Source organism: Homarus americanus, unplaced genomic scaffold, assembly GCF_018991925.1.
Source record: "Homarus americanus isolate GMGI-L3 unplaced genomic scaffold, GMGI_Hamer_2.0 scaffold11507, whole genome shotgun sequence".
Taxonomy (NCBI): Eukaryota; Metazoa; Arthropoda; class Malacostraca; order Decapoda; family Nephropidae; genus Homarus; species Homarus americanus.
In genome coordinates this window covers 1-19,749 of record NW_024728046.1, presented here as the reverse complement: position 1 = coordinate 19,749, position 19,749 = coordinate 1, and the positions used below count along the sequence as shown (strand labels likewise).

Genomic DNA, 19,749 nt, shown 5'->3' with positions numbered 1-19,749 from the left:
TGTTCCTTTATCGCCTTAGTTTTATCCGTCAAGATAATAGTTATGTAAATATCTAACAGCTCTTCGCGTTGTTTACATTCTGGTTACAGAAACATGGCGGCGTGGTCACGTGATTCGTATCCACCAATCACGGTTGAGTTTCATAGTTCATGTTAAGTATCGCCCGAATCATAATCGAGATTTAACTATGATTTTTTTTCCAACATGACCGGATCAAGGTTCTGAGGGTTGATCAAGGTCTGAGGTTGATCAAGGTCTGAGGGTTTGATCAAGGTTCTGAGGTTGATCAAAGTCTGAGGGTTGATCAAGGTCTGAGGGTTGATCAAGGTCTGAGGGTTGATCAAAGTCTGAGGTTGATCAAGGTTCTGAGGTTGATCAAGGTTCTGAGGGTTGATCAGGGTCTCAGGGTTGATCAAGGTCTGAGGGTTGATCAGGTCTGATGGTTGGATCAAGGTCTGAGGTGATCAGGGTCTCAGGGTTGATCAAGGTCTGAGGTTGATCAAAGTCTGATGGTTGATCATGGTCTGAGTGAGGGTTGATCAAGGTCTGAGGGTTGATCATGGTCTGAGGGTTGATCAAGGTCTGAGGGTTGATCAAGGTCTGAGGGTTGATCAAGGTCTGAGGGTTGATCATGGTTGCAGGGTTGATCAAGGTCTGAGGGTTGATCAAAGTCTGAGGTTGATCAAGGTCTGAGGTTGATCAAAGTCTGAGTTGGTCAAGGTCTGATGGTTGATCATGGTCTGAGGTTTGAGGTTGATCAAGGTCTGAGGGGTTGATCATGGTCTGAGGTTGATCAAGGTCTGAGGTTGATCAAGGTCTGAGGGTTGATCAAGGTCTGATGGTTGATCAAAGTCTGAGGGTTGAGGTTATTTTTCTTTGAGTGAAAGATAAAAAAAAGTTATCTGTAAATTTTTGTCGTATCTCAGAGCGAAGGTTCGACGCTACTTTGGTCATAATTACTGAAGAACCTTTTACTGGGATTCTATCTTTGTGTGGTAACTAAAGCGAGCGACTTTGGTCATAATTACTGAAGAACCTTTTACTGGGATTCTATCTTTGTGTGGTAACTTAGCGGGCGACTTTGGTCATAATACTGAAGAACCTTTTGGGATTTATCTTTGTGTGGTAACTAAAGCGAGCGACTTTGGTCATAATTACTGAAGAACCTTTACTGGGATTCTATCTTTGTGTGGTAACTAAAGCGAGCGACTTTGGTCATAATTACTGAAGAACCTTTCTGGGTTCTATCTTTGTGTGTAGTAACTAAAGCGAGCAACTTTGGTCATAATTACTGAAGAACCTTTAACTGGATTCTATCTTTGTGTGTAACTAAAACGACGACTTGGTCATAATTACTGAAGAACCTTTACTGGGATTCTATCTTTTAGTGGTAACTAAACGAGCGACTTTGGTCATAATTACTGAAGAACCTTTTACTGGGATTCTATCTTTGTGTGGTAACTAAAGCGACGACTTGGGTCATAATTACTGAAGAACCTTTAACTGGGATTCTATCTTTGTTAGTAACTAAGCGAGCGACTTTGGTCATAATTACTGAAGAACCTTTAACTGGATTCTATCTTTGTGTGGTAACTAAAGCGAGCGACTTTGGTCATAATTACTGAAGAACTTTTACTGGGATTCTATCTTTGTGTGGTAACTAAAGCGAGCGACTTTGGTCATAATTACTGAAGAACCTTTTACTGGATTCTATCTTTGTGTGGTAACTAAAGCGAGCGACTTTGGTCATAATTACTGAAGAACCTTTACTGGGATTCTATCTTTGTGTGGTAACTAAAGCGGGCGACTTTGGTCATAATTACTGAAGAACCTTTTACTGGGATTCTATCTTTGTGTGTAACTAAAGCGACGACTTTGGTCATAATTACTGAAGAACTTCTTTACTGGGATTCTATCTTTGTGTGTGGTAACTAAAGCGAGCGACTTTGGTCATAGTACTGAAGAACCTTTTACTGGGATTCTATCTTTGTGTAGTAACTAAAGCGAGTGACTTTGGTCATAATTACTGAAAGAACCTTTTACTGGAGTTCTATCTTTGTTAGGTAACTAAAGCGACGACTTTTGGTCATAATTACTGAAGAACCTTTTACTGGATTCTATCTTTGTGTGGTAACTAAAGCGAGCGACTTTGGTCATAATTACTGAAGAACCTTTTACTGGGATTCTATCTTTGTGTGGTAACTAAAAGCGACGACTTTGGTCATAATTACTGAGAACCTTTTACTGGGATTCTATCTTTGTGTAGTAACTAAAGCGAGCGACTTTGGTCATAATTACTGAAGAACCTTTTACTGGGATTCTATCTTTGTGTGGTAACTAAAGCGAGCGACTTTTGGTCATAATTACTGAAGAACCTTTTACTGGGATTCTATCTTTGTGTAGTAACTAAAGCCCGAGCGACTTTGGTCATAATTACTGAAGAACCTTTACTGGGATTCTATCTTTGTGTGGTAACTAAAACGAGCGACTTTGGTCATAATTACTGAAGAACCTTTTACTGGGATTCTATCTTTGTGTGGTAACTAAAGCGAGCGACTTTGGTCTTGATTACTGAAGGAACTTTTACTGGGATTCTATCTTTGTGTAGTAACTAAAGCGAGCGACTTTGGTCATAATTACTGAAGAACCTTTTACTGGGGATTCTATTTTGTGTGGTAACTAAAGCGAGCGACTGGTCATAATTAGAAGAACCCTGGGATTCTATCTTTGTGTAGTAACTAAACGACGACTTTGGTCATAATTACTGAAGAACCTTTTACTGGGATTCTATCTTTGTGTGGTAACTAAAGCGGAGCGACTTTGGTCATAATTACTGAAGAACCTTTTGCTGGGATTCTATCTTTTGTGTGGTAACTAAAGCGAGCGACTTTGGTCATAATTACTGAAAGAACCTTTTTACTGGGATTCTATCTTTGTGTGGTAACTAAAGAGCGACTTTGGTCATAATTACTGAAGAACCTTTTACTGGGTTCTATCTTTGTGTGGTCTAAAGGAGCGACTTTGGTCATAATTACTGAAGACCTTTTACTGGGATTCTATCTTTGTGTGGTAACTAAAGCGAGGCGACTTTGGTCATAATTACTGAAGAACCTTTTACTGGGATTCTATCTTTGTGTGTAACTAAAGCGAGCGACTTTGGTCATAATTACTGAAGAACCTTTTACTGGGATTCTATCTTTGTGGTGGTAACTAAAGCGAGCGACTTTGGTCATAATTACTGAAGAACCTTTTACTGGGATTCTATCTTTGTGTAGTAACTAAAGCGAGTGACTTTGGTATAGTACTGAAGAACTTTTACTGGGTTCTATCTTTTGTGGTAACTAAGGAGCGACTTTGGTCATAATTACTGAAGAAACCTTATGGGATTCTATCTTTGTGTAACTAAAGGAGCGACTTTGGTCATAATTACTGAAGAACCTTTTACTGGGATTCTATCTTTGTGTGGTAACTAAAGCGAGCGGACTTTGGTCATAATTACTGAAGAACCTTTTACTGGGATTCTATCTTTGTGTGGTAATTTAAAGCTGAGCGACTTTGGTCATAATTACTGAAGAACCTTTACTGGGATTCTATCTTTTGTGTGGTAACTAAAGCGAGCGACTTTGGTCATAATTACTGAAGAACCTTTTACTGGGATTCTATCTGTGTGGTAACTAAAGCGAGCGACTTGGTCATAATTACTGAAGAACTTTACTGGGATTCTATCTTTGTGTGGTAACTAAAGCGAGCGACTTTGGTCATAATTACTGAAGAACCTTTTACTGGGATTCTACTTGTGGTAACTAAAGCGAGGACTTTGGTCATAATTACTGAAGAACCTTTTACTGGGATTCTATTTGTGGTAACTAAAGCGAGCGGGTCAAATGTGTTTATACATCACCATTTAGTAACAAAAAAAAGACCATGAACAACCTAACTTAACCTAACCCAACCCAAATTAACCTAACTTAATCCAACCCAACCTACCCGGAGCTAATCCAACCAAAATAGCCTAACTTCATCCAACCAACCTACCGGAGCTAATCCAACCCAAAATAGCCTAACTTCATCCAACCCAACCTACCGGAGCTAATCCAACCCAAAATGGCCTAACTTCATCCAACCCAACCTACCGGAGCTAATCCAACCCAAAATAGCCTAACTTAATCCAACCCAACCTACCCGGAGCTAATCCAACCCAAAATAGCCTAACTTCAACCCAACCCACCCGGAGCTAATCCAACCCAAAATAGCCTAATCCTAATCCAACCCAACCTACCCGAGCTAATCCAACCCAACCTAACCGGAGCTAATCCAACAGCCTAACTTAATCCAACCCAACCTACCCGGAGCTAATCCAACCCAAAATAGCCTAACTTAATCCAACCCAACCTACCTGGAGCTAATCCAACTCAAAATAGCCCAACTTAATCCAAACCAACCTACCGGCTAATCCAACCCAAAAATAGCCTAACTAATCCAACCCAACCTACCCGGAGCTAATCCAACCCAAATTAACCTAACTTCATCCAACCCAACCTACCCGGAGTAATCCAACCCAACCTACCCGGAGCTAATCCAACCCAACCTACACCGAGCTAATCCAACCCAACCTACACCGGAGCTAATCCAACCCAACCTACACCGGACATAATCCAACCCAACCTACCCGAGCTAATCCAACCCAAATTAACCCAACTCATCCAACCCAACCTACACCGGAGCTAATCCAACCCAACCCACACCGGAGCTAATCCAACCCAACCTACACCGGAGCTAATCCAACCCAACCCAACCTAATCTACCCCATCCCAATCAAACCTATGACCAACCCAACCTAACCTAACCCAACCCAAATACCTAACTTTAATCCAACCCAACCCACACCGGAGCTAATCCAACCCAACCTAACCCAACCTAACCTAACCTAACCTAACCTAATCTACCCCCATCCAGATAGCGTTAGTGTATTTATGCCCCGGTTGTAATATGCCGTGAGCTATCTTGGGAGACTACAACACGCAGTCATATATATACACAAACCTTTGAGTATAAGCCGGGCATTCAGCTAAGAGCGTGTAGTACAAGGGAGGGAGGGAGGGAGGGAGGAGGGAGGGAGGGAGGGGAGGAGGAGGAGGGAGGAGGAGGAGGGGGGAGGGGGTGGGAGGAACTATGTTTTTGATGTTGATATCCAACTTGAGGATTGACTTAGTAGACATCAAAGTGAATAACTCTACTGTATGTGTATGTGTGTGTGTGTGTGTGTGTGTGTGTGTGTGTGTGTGTGTGTGTGTGTGTGTGTGTGTGTGTGTGTGTGTGCGCGCACAGGGTGTAATGCGTCTAGTGTGCAGCACTGCTTGCTCTCTCTCACTTTCAGCTACCGCCACTAGCCAGCCCTCGTGACGAACAAGGAAGCAAATTGTATAAGTCTTCCCCTGCCAGTACACAGCCTCCTCACCATCAAGACTCCTGCTGTGCCTCCTCGTGGCAACACACGGTAACTGGGCCTGGGGCCCAGGCCAGACCAAGCAATCTTGGAGCAGTAGTGGGCCCCATAGAGGACGGGTGTGGCCCACTGGCATGTGGACACGTTCTGGCGGTACCGACAAGCCTTGCACATTAACCTTGGTATTACACAGGAGCCCGCATTAGGCAGACATGCTTACAGAGCTCCAACAAGACCCCAACGGCGGTGTACACGGAAGAGGTGACCACCATGGGAATCCAACGAATCCAACGACTACACCTGTGCATGAAGGCAATGCCTGATGAACAGGCTACAAAGGCGAAACCCAACAAACTGGGCTCTCAGCAGTTCATTGCAACTCTCCCTCTCCCCAGTGGTTGTAACACTTGCACCACTGGACCAGGAAAAGGGAGAGCCAAGATGTGTGGTTGCAGCCTGCACATCTGCCTCACCACATAAAACACCAATGCAGCTATTATCCATCTCCACATTATATTTCTCATCATCAAAACCTCTATCCCCACAAAAGTCCCATGGCGACAGACGAATGGCGACGAGGACAGGCAGAGATGACTGCCGGGAGTCTCTAGTCACAGCTCTACACATGGGGGGCACAGATAAGATGGTCGTTTATGCACTGGGATCTAGGCAGCAGTCCAATCAGGTCCTGTCTGTGCGACTGAGCAGCCCTTTCGAGGAGCCACTCTGCTCACCCCACATGGGGAGGGGCTAGAGAAGGTGCCCTACATAGCCAACCTGACTGGGCAACCGCACCCAGTAAGGTCATCCTTATACGGTCGAAAACAACCATAGTCACAGATCCAAACAAAGACAAACTATACAACCTCTTATGGTCGCTGCATGGAATGTCAGGACCCTTCTGGATACTGGCACAAATGAGCGTCCTGAAAGAAAAACCTCCTTTGTGGCAAAAGAGCTGGCTAGGTATAACATGGACATAGCAGCCATTAGTGAGTCCCGGCTCCCTGCTGCGGAGAGAAACTGCATTTATGGAGTCGGCTTTGCCATCCGCCAACACATCCTACACAGGCTAACTGAAATGCCTATTGGGATCAACGAGCGCCTGAAGACGCTTCGAGTCCCAGTGAATCACTCACGTCATGCCTTCTTCATCAAGTGCATACGCCCGACACTGATGCTGAGGATGACACCAAGGAGGCCTTTTGCCAACCTTGACAGAGTGCTAACCTCTATCCCCAGAGAAGATAAGGTTGTGCTCCTTGTGACTTCAATGCCAGAGTTAGCATAGATGCTGACATTTGGCAGGAATCATAGGGAGAAATACCAGCTTAATAGCACTACCCTCTCAAATGTTACCCCACTAACGTGTGTCTCGGCTCCCACCTGTCCACCACGTGAGACATCGATGAAGAGATTCAACATTAGATCAGATGTGCATCTCAAGCCTGTGGCAGACTCCATACTCGTGTCTTCAGCTGTAGGGAGCTGAAACTATCTACAAAGCTGCATGTATATCGAGCAGCGGTCCTCCCACCCCTACTATATGGCAGCGAGACTTGGGTCACGTACAGGAGGCACCTCAAGGCACTTGAAAACTCTTACCAACATAGTCTACGTTCCATCCTCCGAGTTCACTAGTAAGACCAGAGAACAAATGCCAGCATTCTTGCTGACACTAACAGTAGGAGCATCGAGGCTACCATTGTCCATGAAGAACTACGCTGGACTGGCCATGTTACCCACATGGACGACAGTAGACTGCCAAAGCAGCTACTTTACAGTCACCTAACAAATAGTAAACGTAACGCTGGCGGACAACTGAAAAGGTATAAGGATAGTCTTAAGACAAACCTGAAAAACTGCCAAATCGACCCCCTCACCTGGGAGACGATTACACCACACTGTAACGCTTGGAGGAGCACCACACGAGAAGGTGTCACTAATTTTATTTAGCCCGACTGCAAACCGAGGCAGACATGCACCAACGGCGGAAAGATAACGCCGCCATCCACACTAGATGTAGCCCTCTCACACGTGCAACATCTGTGGACGACCCTGTCGGTCCGTATCGGCCTCTCGAGTCACCTCAGATCATTGTATCATAGGTGGGTGATCGTCATACTCGATTCTGAATGACAGCAAAAATAGTAGTAGTGTGTGTGTGTGTGTGTGTGTGTGTGTGTGTGTGTGTGTGTGTGTGTGTGTGTGTGTGTGTGTGTGTGTGTGTGTGGCCACCTCCTTATCCATCTTTGTCTACCTTTCTCTTGTTATCTGTTTCTTCTTTAATATTATTCTCCATTTGATTATCTACCTGTTTCTGTCTGTCCGTCTGTCTGTTTGTTTTTTTCTTTCCTTCTGTCTATTCTTCTCTTTTATGTATAACCTCTTCACCTCTTCCTCCACCCTCTCCTCCTCCTCCCCTCCTCCTCTCCACCTAGTCCTCCACCCCTCCTCCTCCACCTCCTCCCTCCACCCTCCCCTCATCCACCCCTCCTCCTCCCACCCCCTCCTCCTCCCCCTCCTCCTCCTCCTCTCCCACCCCTCCTCCTCCCCCTCCTCCCCTCCTCCTCCCACCCCTCCTCCTCCCCCCCTCCTCCTCCTCCTCTCCCCACCCCTCCCTCTCCCCTCCCTCCTCCCTCCCCACCCCCTCCTCCTCCCCCCACCCCCTCCTCCCCCCACCCCTCCCCTCCTCCCCCACCCCCTCCCTCCTCCCCCCACCCCCTCCTCCTCCCCCCCCACCCCCTCCTCCTCCCCCCACCCCTCCTCCCTCCCCCACCCCTCCTCCTCCCCCCCACCCCTCCCCTCCTCCCCTCTCCTCCTCCCCCACCCTCCTCCTCCCCCCCTGCTCCTCCTCCTCCTCATCCCCCCACCCCTCCTCCTCCCCCACCCCTCCTCCTCCCCCCCCACCCCCCCTCCTCCCACCCCTCCTCCTCCCCCCACCCCTCCCTCCCCTCCTCCCCCCCCCCCTCCTTATCCTAACAAATCCCTCATTGATACAACTTTATCTGAAGCAGAAAGATTTAGTTGGTTTCCTCTCCTGCCCCTCTCCCTCTCCTCCCCCTCTCCCTGCCCTCTCCCTCTCCTCCCTCTCCCCCTCCCTCCCTCTCCTCCCTCCCCCCTCTCCTCCCCTCTCCTTCTCCTCCCCCTCTCACTGCCCCTCCCTCTCCTCCCCCTCTCACTGCCCCTCACCTCCCCCCTCCCTCTCCCCTGCCCCTCTCCATCCCCCTCCCCTCTCCTGCCCCTCTCCATCCCCCTCCCCCTCTCCTGCCCCTCTCCATCCCCTCCCCCCTCTCCCTCCCCTCTCCCTCTCTCCCCTCCTTTGTCCTCCGTCTATACATCCTTTTCACCCCTTTCCCTCTCCTCTTTCTCTCTATATCTCCTTTTCTCCCTTTCTCAATTTTGTCTCTCTCTCGTTTTCTCCTCCTGCTGCTTATTTCTCTCTCTCTCTCTCTCTCTCTCTCTCTCTCTCTTCTCTCTCTCTCTCTCTCTCTCTCTCTCTCTCTCTCTTTGTGATGATGGTCGTTTCCTTCCTAATGGGTTATGATGGTCAAGATATATCACCCACCTCGAATCGTGCCTCTCTCTCTCTTCTCTCTTCTCTCTTCTCTCTCTTCTCTCTCTTTTTTCTGTTTTATTCTCTTTTTTTTTTTTTTTTTTTTTTTTTTTTTTTTCTCTCTATCTTTATATCTCTTCCTCCTCTCATTCCCTCTTTGTTCTATCTATCTACCTAACTACCTAACTATCTACCTAACTATCTACCTAACTAGCTAACTATCTACCTAACTACTAACTATCTACCTAACTACCTAACTATCTAATTATCTATGTCCTCTTAACCCCTCCTCACCACCCGACCCCTCACTGTCACGACCACAGGGGACTATCACGACCACCGGGGGAGACTGTCACGACCACAGGGGGAGACTGTCACGACCACCGGGGGCTGTCACCACCAGGGAGAGCTGTCACGACCACCGGAGACTGTCTGACCACCGGGGGAGACTGTCGACCAGAGACTGTCAGACCACCGGGGAGACTGTCACGACCACCGAGACTGTTCGACCACGGGAGACTGTCACGACCACCGGGAGACTGTCACGACCACAGGGGAGACTGTCGACCGGGGAGACTGTCGACACCGGGGAGACTGTCACGCCACCGGGGAGACATCGACCACCGGGGAGACTGTCACGACCACCGAGACTGTCACGACCACCGGGGGACTGTCACGACCAGGAAGACTGTCACGACCACCGGGGAGACTGTAACGACCACCGGGAGACTGTCGACCACCGGGGCAGACTGTCGACCACCGGGAGACTGTCACGACCACCGGGAGGAGACTGTCGACCACCGGGAGACTGTCACACCAGAGACTGTCACGACCACCGGGAGACTGTCACGACCACCGGGGAGACTGTCGACCACCGGGGCGTCCACCGGGAGACTGTCAGACCACTGGAGACTGTCACGACCACCGGGGGCGAGACTGTCAGGGAGACTGTCACGACCACAGGGAGACTGTCACGACCACCGGGGAGACTGTCACGACCACAGGGGAGACTGTCACGACCACCGGGGAGATTATCCCGACCACCGGGGAGACTGTCACGACCACCGAGACTGTCACAACCGGGGAGACTGTCGACCACCGGGGAGACTGTCACGACCACCGGAGACTGTCACGACCACCGGGAGACTGTCACGACCACCGGGGAGACTGTCACGACCACCGGGGAGACTGTCACGACCACGTGAGACCGGGGACTGTCACGACCACCGGGAGACTGTCACGACACCGGGGGAGACTGTCACGACCACCGGGGGACTGTCCCGACCACCGGGGGATTACCACCGGAGACTGTCACGACCACCGGGGGCTGTCATTGAGGGGCTGTCACGACCACCGGAGACTGTCACGACCACCGGGAGACTGTCACCGGGAGACTGTCACGACCGGGGAGACTGTCGACCACCGGGGGACTGTTTCCACCGGGGACTGTCACGACCACCGGGGGACTGTCGACCACTGGGGGGGCTGTCACGACCACCGGGGAGACTGTCACGACCACCGGAGACTGTCGACCCTGGGGAGACTGTCAACCACCGGGAGACTGTCACGACCACCGGGGAGACTGTCGACCACCGGGGCTGTCGACCACCGGGAGACTGTCACGACCACCGGGAGACTGTCACGACCACCGGGGAGACTGTCACGACCACCGGGAGACTGTCGACCACCGGGGAACTGTCACGACCACCGGGAGACTGTCACGACCACTGGGGAGACTGTCAGACCACCGGGGAGACTGTCACGACCACAGGGGAGACTGTCACGACCACCTGGGGAGACTGTCACGACCACCGGGGGGGCTGTCGACCACCGGGGACTCTGACCACCGGGGAGACTGTCACGACCACCGGGGAGACTGTCGACCACCGGGGGCTGTCTGACCACCGGGAGACTGTCACGACCACCGGGGAGACTGTCGACCACCGGGGACTGTCGATCGGGGCTGTCACGACCACCGGGGAGACTGTCGCACCGGGGGTCAGACTGTCACATACCGGAGACTGTACGACCACCGGGGAGACTGTCACGACCACCGGGGGACTGTCGACCACCGGGAGACTGTCACGACCACCGGGGAGACTGTCACGACCACCGGGACTGTCGACCACCGGGGGTCGCGACGAGACTGTCACGACCACCGGGGAGACTGTCAGACCACCGGGGGAGACTGTCGACCACCGGACTGTCACGACCACCGGGAGACTGTCACGACCACCGGGGACTGTCACGACCACCGGGGAGACTGTCAGCACAGGGAGACTGTCACGACCACCGGGGGAGACTGTCGACCACCGGGGGAGACTGTCACGACCACCGGGGAGACTGTCACGACCACCGGGAGAGACTGTCACGACCACCGGGGAGACTGTCACGACCACCGGGGAGACTGTCACGACCACCGGGGAGACTGTCGTACCGGGGAGACTGTCGCCACCGGGGAGACTGTCACGACCACCGGGGACTGTCACGACCACCGGGGAGACTGTCGACCACCGGAGACTGTCGACCACCGGGGCTGTCACGACCACCGGGGAGACTGTCACGACCACCGGGGGGACTGTCACGACCACCGGGGGAGACTGTCTGACCACCGGGAGACTGTCACGACCACCGGGGAGACTGTCACGACCACCGGGACTGTCGCGACCACCGGGAAGTTCACGACACCGGGGAGACTGTCACGACCACCGGGAGACTGTCTGACCACTGGGGGCTGTCACGACCACTGGGGAGACTGTCACGACCGGGGAGACTGTCATGCACCGGGGGTGTCGACCACCGGGGACTGTCACGACCACCGGGGAGACTGTCACGACCACCGGGGACTGTCACGACCACCGGAGACTATCGACCACCGGGACTCGACCAGGGGGAGATGTCACGACCACCGGGGAGACTGTCACGACCACCGGGGAGACTGTCACGACCACGGGGGGATTGTCACGACCACCGGGAGACTGTCACGACCACCGGGGGGACTGTCGACCACCGGGAGACTCGACCACCGGGGAGATGTCGACCACCGGGAGACTGTCACGACCACCAGGGAGACTGTCACGACCACCGGGAGACTGTCACGACACCGGGGTGACTGTCACGACCAGGGAGACTGTCACACCGGGGGGATCACGACCACCGGGGAGACTGTACGGCAGATCACGTGGGTTGAAATAGATCGATAGACAGATAGATAGATAGATAGATAGATAGATAAAAATATAAAAAAATATTAAAAATTCAGTGAACAGACAAATAGAAATGTAAATGAGAGAGAGAGGGAGAGAGAGAAGAGAGAGAGAGAGAGAGAGAGAGAGGAGAGATAGGGGTTGGGAGAGAGAGAGAGAGAGAGAGAGAGAGAGAGAGATTTGGCAACAGATAAGGAGAGCAGGGAGGCAGAGATGGTGGTGTGGTGAGAGGCTGCCTCTCCTTTCTCTTACTCTGCTCCTAGCTGCAACCTCTCTCTCTCCCTCTCCTCCTACCTCTCTCTCTCTCTCTCTCTACCTCTATCACTCTCTCCTTCCTCCCACCCCCTCTATCTCTCTCTCTCTCTCTCCTTCCTCCCTCCCACCCCCCCTCGCCATCACATCATTAAAGTTATCATCAAGGCGGTACTTGATAGTGATTGCTTCAGAGGCGGCAGGTAAGGAAGGTGTTATTGATCTGAATACTGTATAGTGCTGACACAGGTGTAAATTAAACCCAAAATAAACACATATATGTATCTTTTGGTCTGTGTGTGTGTGTGTGTGTCTGTGTGTGTGTGTGTGTGTGTGTGTGTGTGTGTGTGTGTGTGTACAAAAAACGGCCTTATTAAAAAAGACAATTAATCGACACTAAAGAACAATATGATGAGAAGACCGATAATTAGGGAGGTAAGAGTGTGCTCCCAGGTGATGACAGTGAGTAAAATAATACAAATATTATCTCTACATTAGCTACTGTATTCCATGAGTAGGTGTTAAATCCTTACAGCTATTAAAAACTTTGACTACTCATATTTTAATACTGTACCCTATTATAATGATATCTTACACCTGTAATACTGTACCCTATTATAATGATATCTTACACCTGTAATACTGTACCCTATTATACTGATATCTTACACCTGTAATACTGCCCCTCTATTATACTGATATCCTACACCTGTAATACTGTACCCTATTATAATGATATCTTACACCTGTAATACTGTACTATTTATAATGATATCTTATACCTGTAATACTGTACCTATTATAATGATATCTTACACCTGTAATACTGTACCCTATTATAATGATATCTTTTACCTGTAATACCTTGCCTATTATACTGATATCTTACACCTGTAATACTGTACCCTATATAATGATATCTCACACCTGTAATACTGCCCTATTATATGATATCTTACACCTGTAATACCATGCCTATTATAATGATATCTTACACCTGAAATACTGTACCCTATTATAATATCTTTTTACCTGTAATACATGCCCTATTATAATGATATCTTACACCTGTAATACTGTACCCTATTATACTATATCTTACACCTGTAATACTTTCCATACCCTATTATAATATGTATACCTGTAATACTGTACCTATTATACTGATATCTTACACCTGTAATACTGTACCCTATTATACTGATATCTCTTACACCTGTAATACTGTACCCTATTATATTGATATCTTACCCAGTAATACTGTACCTATTATAATGATATCTTGCACCATAATACTGTGCCCTATTATAATGATATCTTACCTGTAATACTGTGCCCTATTATAATATCTTATACCTGTAATACAGCCCTTCCTATTATGCATTATCTTGCACCTGTAATACTGTACCCTATTATACTGATATCTTACACCTGTAATACTGTACCCTATTATAATGATATCTTACACCTGTAATACTGTACCTATTATAATGATATCTTACACCTGTAATACTGTACCCCTATTAATGATATACTTACACCTGTAATACTGTACCCAATTATACTGATATCTTATACCTGTAATACTGTACCCCTATTATAATGATATCTTACACCTGTACTGTACCCCTATTATACTGATATCTTACACACCATCTTTGTACCCTATTATAATGATATCTTATGCCTGTAATACTACCCCTATTTATAATGATATCTTACACCTGTAATACTGTACCCTATTATATGCAGTATCTTACACCTGTAATACTGTACCCTATTATGCTGATATCTTATACCTGTAATACTGTGCCTATTATAATGATATCTTACACCTGTACTATGCCTATTATGATATCTAACACCTGTAATACTGTGCCTATTATGCTGATATCTTACACCTGTAATACTGTGCCCTATTATGCTGATATCTTACCTGTAATACTGTACCTATTATAATGATATCTTACACCTGTAATACTGTACCTATTATAATGATATCTTATACCTGTAATACTGTGCCTATTATAATGATATCTTACACATATAATACTGTACCCTATTATAATGATATCTCACACCTGTAATACTGCCCTATTATAATGATATCTTACACCTGTAATACTGTACACCCTATTATATTAATGTCTCACCTGTACATGCCTATTATACTGATATCTTACACCTGTAATACTGTACCCTATTATATTATATCTCTCACACCTGTAATACTGTACCCTATTATAATGATATCTTACACCTGTAATACTATGCCCTATTATAATGATATCTTACACCTGTAATACTGTACCCTATTATAATGATATCTTACACACTGTAATACTGTGCCCCGGTATAATGATATATCTTATACACCTGTGCTGTGCCCTATTATAATGATATCTTATACCTGTAATACTGTACCCTATTATACTGATATCTTATACCTGTAATACTGTGCCTGTTATACTGATATCTTACACCTGTAATACTGTACCCCTATTATACTGATATCTTACACCTGTCTGTACCCTATTATAATGATATCTTATACCTGTAATACTGTACCCTATTATACTGATATCTTATACCTGTAATACTGTACCCTATTATAATGATATCTTACACCTGTAATACTGTACCCTATTATAATGATATCTTACACCTGTAATACTGTACCCTATTATAATATCTTACACCTGTAATACTGTGCCCTATTATAATGATATCTTACACCTGTAATACTGTACCTATTATAATGATATCTTACACCTGTATGCATGCCCTATTATAATGATATCTTATACCTTATAATACTGTGCCCTATTATACGGATATCTTATACCTGTAATACTGTACCCTATTATAATGATATCTCACACCATAATACTGTATGCCCTATTATAATGATATCTTACACCTGTAATACTGTACCCTATTATAATGATATCTTACACCTGTAATACTGTACCCTATTATAATGATATCTCTCACCTGTAATACTGTACCCCTATTATAATGATATCTTACACTATACTGTACCCTATTATATTGATATCTTACACCTGTAATACTGTACCCCTATTATAATGATATCTTACACCTGTAATACTGTACCCTATTTATAATGATATCACCACACCTGTAATACTGTGCCCTATTATAATGATATCTCACACCTGTAATACTGTGCCTATTATAATGATATCTTATACCTGTAATACTGTACCCTATTATAATGATATCTTACACCTGTAATACTGTACCCTATTATAATGATATCTTACACCTGTAATACTGTGCCTATTATACCCATTATCTCACGCCTGTAATACATGCCCCTATTATAATGATATCTTACACCTGTAATACTGTACCCCTATTATAATGATATCTTACACCTGTAATACTGTACCCTATTATATAATGATATCTTACCTGTAATACTGTACCCTATTATAATGATATCACCACACCTGTACTGTACCTATTATATGATATCTTACACCTGTAATACTGTACCCTATTATAATGATATCTTACACTGTAATACTGTGCCTATTATAATGATATCTTACACCTGTAATACTGCCCTATTATAATGATATCTCACACCTGTAATACTGTGCCTATTATAATGATATCTCACACCTGTAATACTGTACCCTATTATAATGATATCTTACCTGTAATACTGTACCCTATTATAATGATATCTTACACCTGTAATACTGTACCCTATTATAATGATATCTTATACCTGTAATACTGTGCCCTATTATATAATGATATCTTACACCTGTAATACTGTACCTATTATAATGATATCTTACACCTGTAATACTGTGCCTATTATAATGATATCTTACACCTGTAATACTGTGCCCTATTATAATGATATCTCACTGTAATACTGTGCCCTATTATAATGATATCTTATACCTGTAATACTGTACCCTATTATAATGATATCTTACACCTGTAATACTGTACCCTATTATAATGATATCTTATACCTGTAATACTGTACCCTATTATACTGATATCTTATACCTGTAATACTGTACCCTATTATAATGATATCTTATACCTGTAATACTGTACCCTATTATAATGATATCTTACACCTGTAATACTGTACCCTATTATAATGATATCTTACACCTGTAATACTGTACCCTATTATACTGATATCTTATACCTGTAATACTGTACCCTATTATAATGATATCTTATACCTGTAATACTTATTGCCCTATTATAATGATATCTCACACACCTTAATACTGTGCCCTATTATATTATTCTTGCACCTGTAATACTGTGCCCTATTATACTGATATCTTACACCTGTAATGCTGTACCCTATTATATTGATATCTTACACCTGTAATACTGTACCTAATATATGATATCTCTTACCTCGTACTGTGCCTATTATAATGATATCTTGCCTGTAATGCACATACCCTATTATAATGATATCTTACACCTGTGCATACCCTAACACTTACTGATATCTTACCATACTGCCCTATTATAATGATATCTTACACCTGTAATACTGTACCTATTATAATATTATCTTATACCTGTAATACTGTACCCTATTATACTGATATCTTACACACAATACTGTACCCTATTATAATGATATCTTATACCTGTAATGCCTGCCTATTATAATGATATCTCACACCTGTAATACTGTACCTATTATAATGATATACTTACACCTGTAATACTGTACCTATTATACTGATATCTTATACACTGTAATACTGTACCTATTATGCTGATATCTTACCTGTAATACTGTATTGCCCTATTATAATGATATCTTACACCTGTAATACTGTGCCCTATTATAATGATATCTTATACCTGTAATACTGTACCTATTATAATGATATCTTACACCTGTAATACTGTACCCTATTATAATGATATCTTACCTGTAATACTGTACCCTATTATACTGATATCTTACACCTGTAATACTGTACCCTATTATAATATCTTACACATAATACTGTACCCTATTATAATGATATCTCATACCTGTAATACTGTACCCCTATTATAATGATATCTTACACCTGTAATACCTTTCCCTATTATAATGATATCTTACACCTGTAATACTGTACCCTATTATAATATCTTACACCTGTAATACTGTACCCTATTATACTGATATCTTATACCTGTATGCACATGCCTATTATACTGATATCTTACCTGTATTACTGTACCCTATTATAGCATTATCTTATACATAATACTGTACCCTATTATAATGATATCTTACACCTGTAATACTGTACCCTATTATAATGATGTCTTACACCTGTAATACTGTACCCTATTATAATATCTTTACCTGTAATACTGTACCCCTATTATAATGATATCTTACACCTGTAATACTGTACCCTATTATAATGATATCTTATACCTGTAATACTGTACCTATTATAGCCAAATATCTTACACCTGTAATACTGTACCTATTATGATATCTTACACCTGTAATACTATGCCCTATATACTGATATCTTACACCTGTATGCTGTACCCTATTATAATGATATCTTATACCTGTAATACTGTACCCTATTATAATGATATCTTACACCTGTAATACTGTACCCTATCATAATGATATCTTACACCTGTAATACTGTACCCTATTATAATGATATCTTACCTGTAATACTGTACCCTATTATGTGATATCTTACACCTGTAATACTGTACCCTATTATAATGATATCTTATACCTGTAATACTGTGCCTATCATAATGATATCTTACACCTGTAATACTGTACCTATTATAATGATATCTTACACCTGTAATACTGTACCTATCATAATGATATCTTATACCTGTAATACTGTACCCTATTATACTGATATCTTACCTGTAATACTGTACCTATTATAATGATATCTTATACCTGTAATACTGTGCCCTATTATAATGATATCTTACACCTGTAATACTGTGCCCTATCATAATGATATCTTACACCTGCTTTATTACTGTACCTATTATAATGATATCTTACATAATACTGTGCCCTATCATAATGATATCTTATACCTGTAATACTGTACCCTATTATAATGATATCTTACACCTGTAATACTGTGCCCTATCATAATGATATCTTACACCTGTAATACTGTACCCTATTATACTGATATCTTACCTGTAATACTGTACCCTATTATAATGATATCTCACACCTGTAATACTGTACCCTATTATAATGATATTCTTACACCTGTAATACTGTACCCTATTATATTGATATCTTATACCTGTAATACTGTACCCTATTATAATGATATCTTACCTGTAATACTGCACCCTATTATAATGATATCACTTACACCTGTATGCACATGCCTATTATAATGATATCTTATGCATATGTCTGTGCCCTATTATAATGATATCTTATACCTGTAATACTCCCTGTTATGCTGATATCTTGCATAATACTGTACCCTGTTATGTGATGTATACACCTGTATTTTGTACCCTATTATAATGATATCTTACACCTGTAATGCTGTACCTAATATAATGATATCTTATACCTGTAATACTGTACCCTATTATAATGATATCTTACACCTGTAATACTGTGCCTATTATAATGATATCTTACACCTGTAATACTGTACCTATTATACTGATATCTTTTTAATACTGTACCCTATTATAATGATATACACCTGTAATAGTGTACCCTATTATACTGATATCTTACACCTGTAATACTGTGCCTATTATAATGATATCTTACACCTGTAATACTGTGCCTATAATACTGATATCTTATACGCAAATACTGTACCTATTATAATGATATCTTACACCTGTAATACTGTACCCTATCATATTGATATCTTACCTGTAATACTGTACCCTATTATGATATCTTACACCTGTAATACTGTACCCTATTATAATGATATCTTACACCCCTGTAATACTGTACCCTATTATACTGATATCTTACACACCTGTAATACTGTACCCCTATTATACTGTTATCTTACACCTGTATCTGTACCCTATTATAGTATCTTACACCTGTAATACTGTACCCTGTTATAATGATATCTTATACCTGTATGCTGTACCCTATTATAATGATATCTTACACATATGTACCCTATTATAATGATATCTTACCTGTAATACTGTGCCCTATTATACTGATATCTTATACCTGTAATACTGTACCTATTATACTGATATCTTACACCTGT

At 43.9% G+C, this 19,749-nt stretch overlaps 1 protein-coding gene across 1 annotated transcript; it reads left to right on the top strand.

The window, feature by feature from the left end:
- The first annotated feature begins 725 nt into the window (after window positions 1-725).
- Window positions 726-12,205, top strand: LOC121865987 (cysteine-rich, acidic integral membrane protein-like). Its single transcript, XM_042365560.1, has 3 exons — window positions 726-762; window positions 9,406-10,916; window positions 11,006-12,205. Exons 1-3 carry the CDS (start codon window positions 726-728, stop codon window positions 12,203-12,205), a joined length of 2,748 nt encoding a protein of 915 aa, XP_042221494.1.
- Window positions 12,206-19,749: the final 7,544 nt, after the last annotated feature.

Excerpts from the sequence above, each read along its gene's own strand:
- LOC121865987 (XM_042365560.1), top strand. The coding sequence starts at position 726 with ATGGTTGATCATGGTCTGAGGTTTGAGGTTGATCAAG. Across the intron at positions 763-9,405 it reads GAGGTTTGAGGTTGATCAAG|GGAGAGCTGTCACGACCACC; the intron begins GTCTGAGGGGTT and ends TGTCACCACCAG. Across the intron at positions 10,917-11,005 it reads TGTCTGACCACCGGGAGACT|ACTGTCACATACCGGAGACT; the intron begins GTCACGACCACC and ends ACCGGGGGTCAG.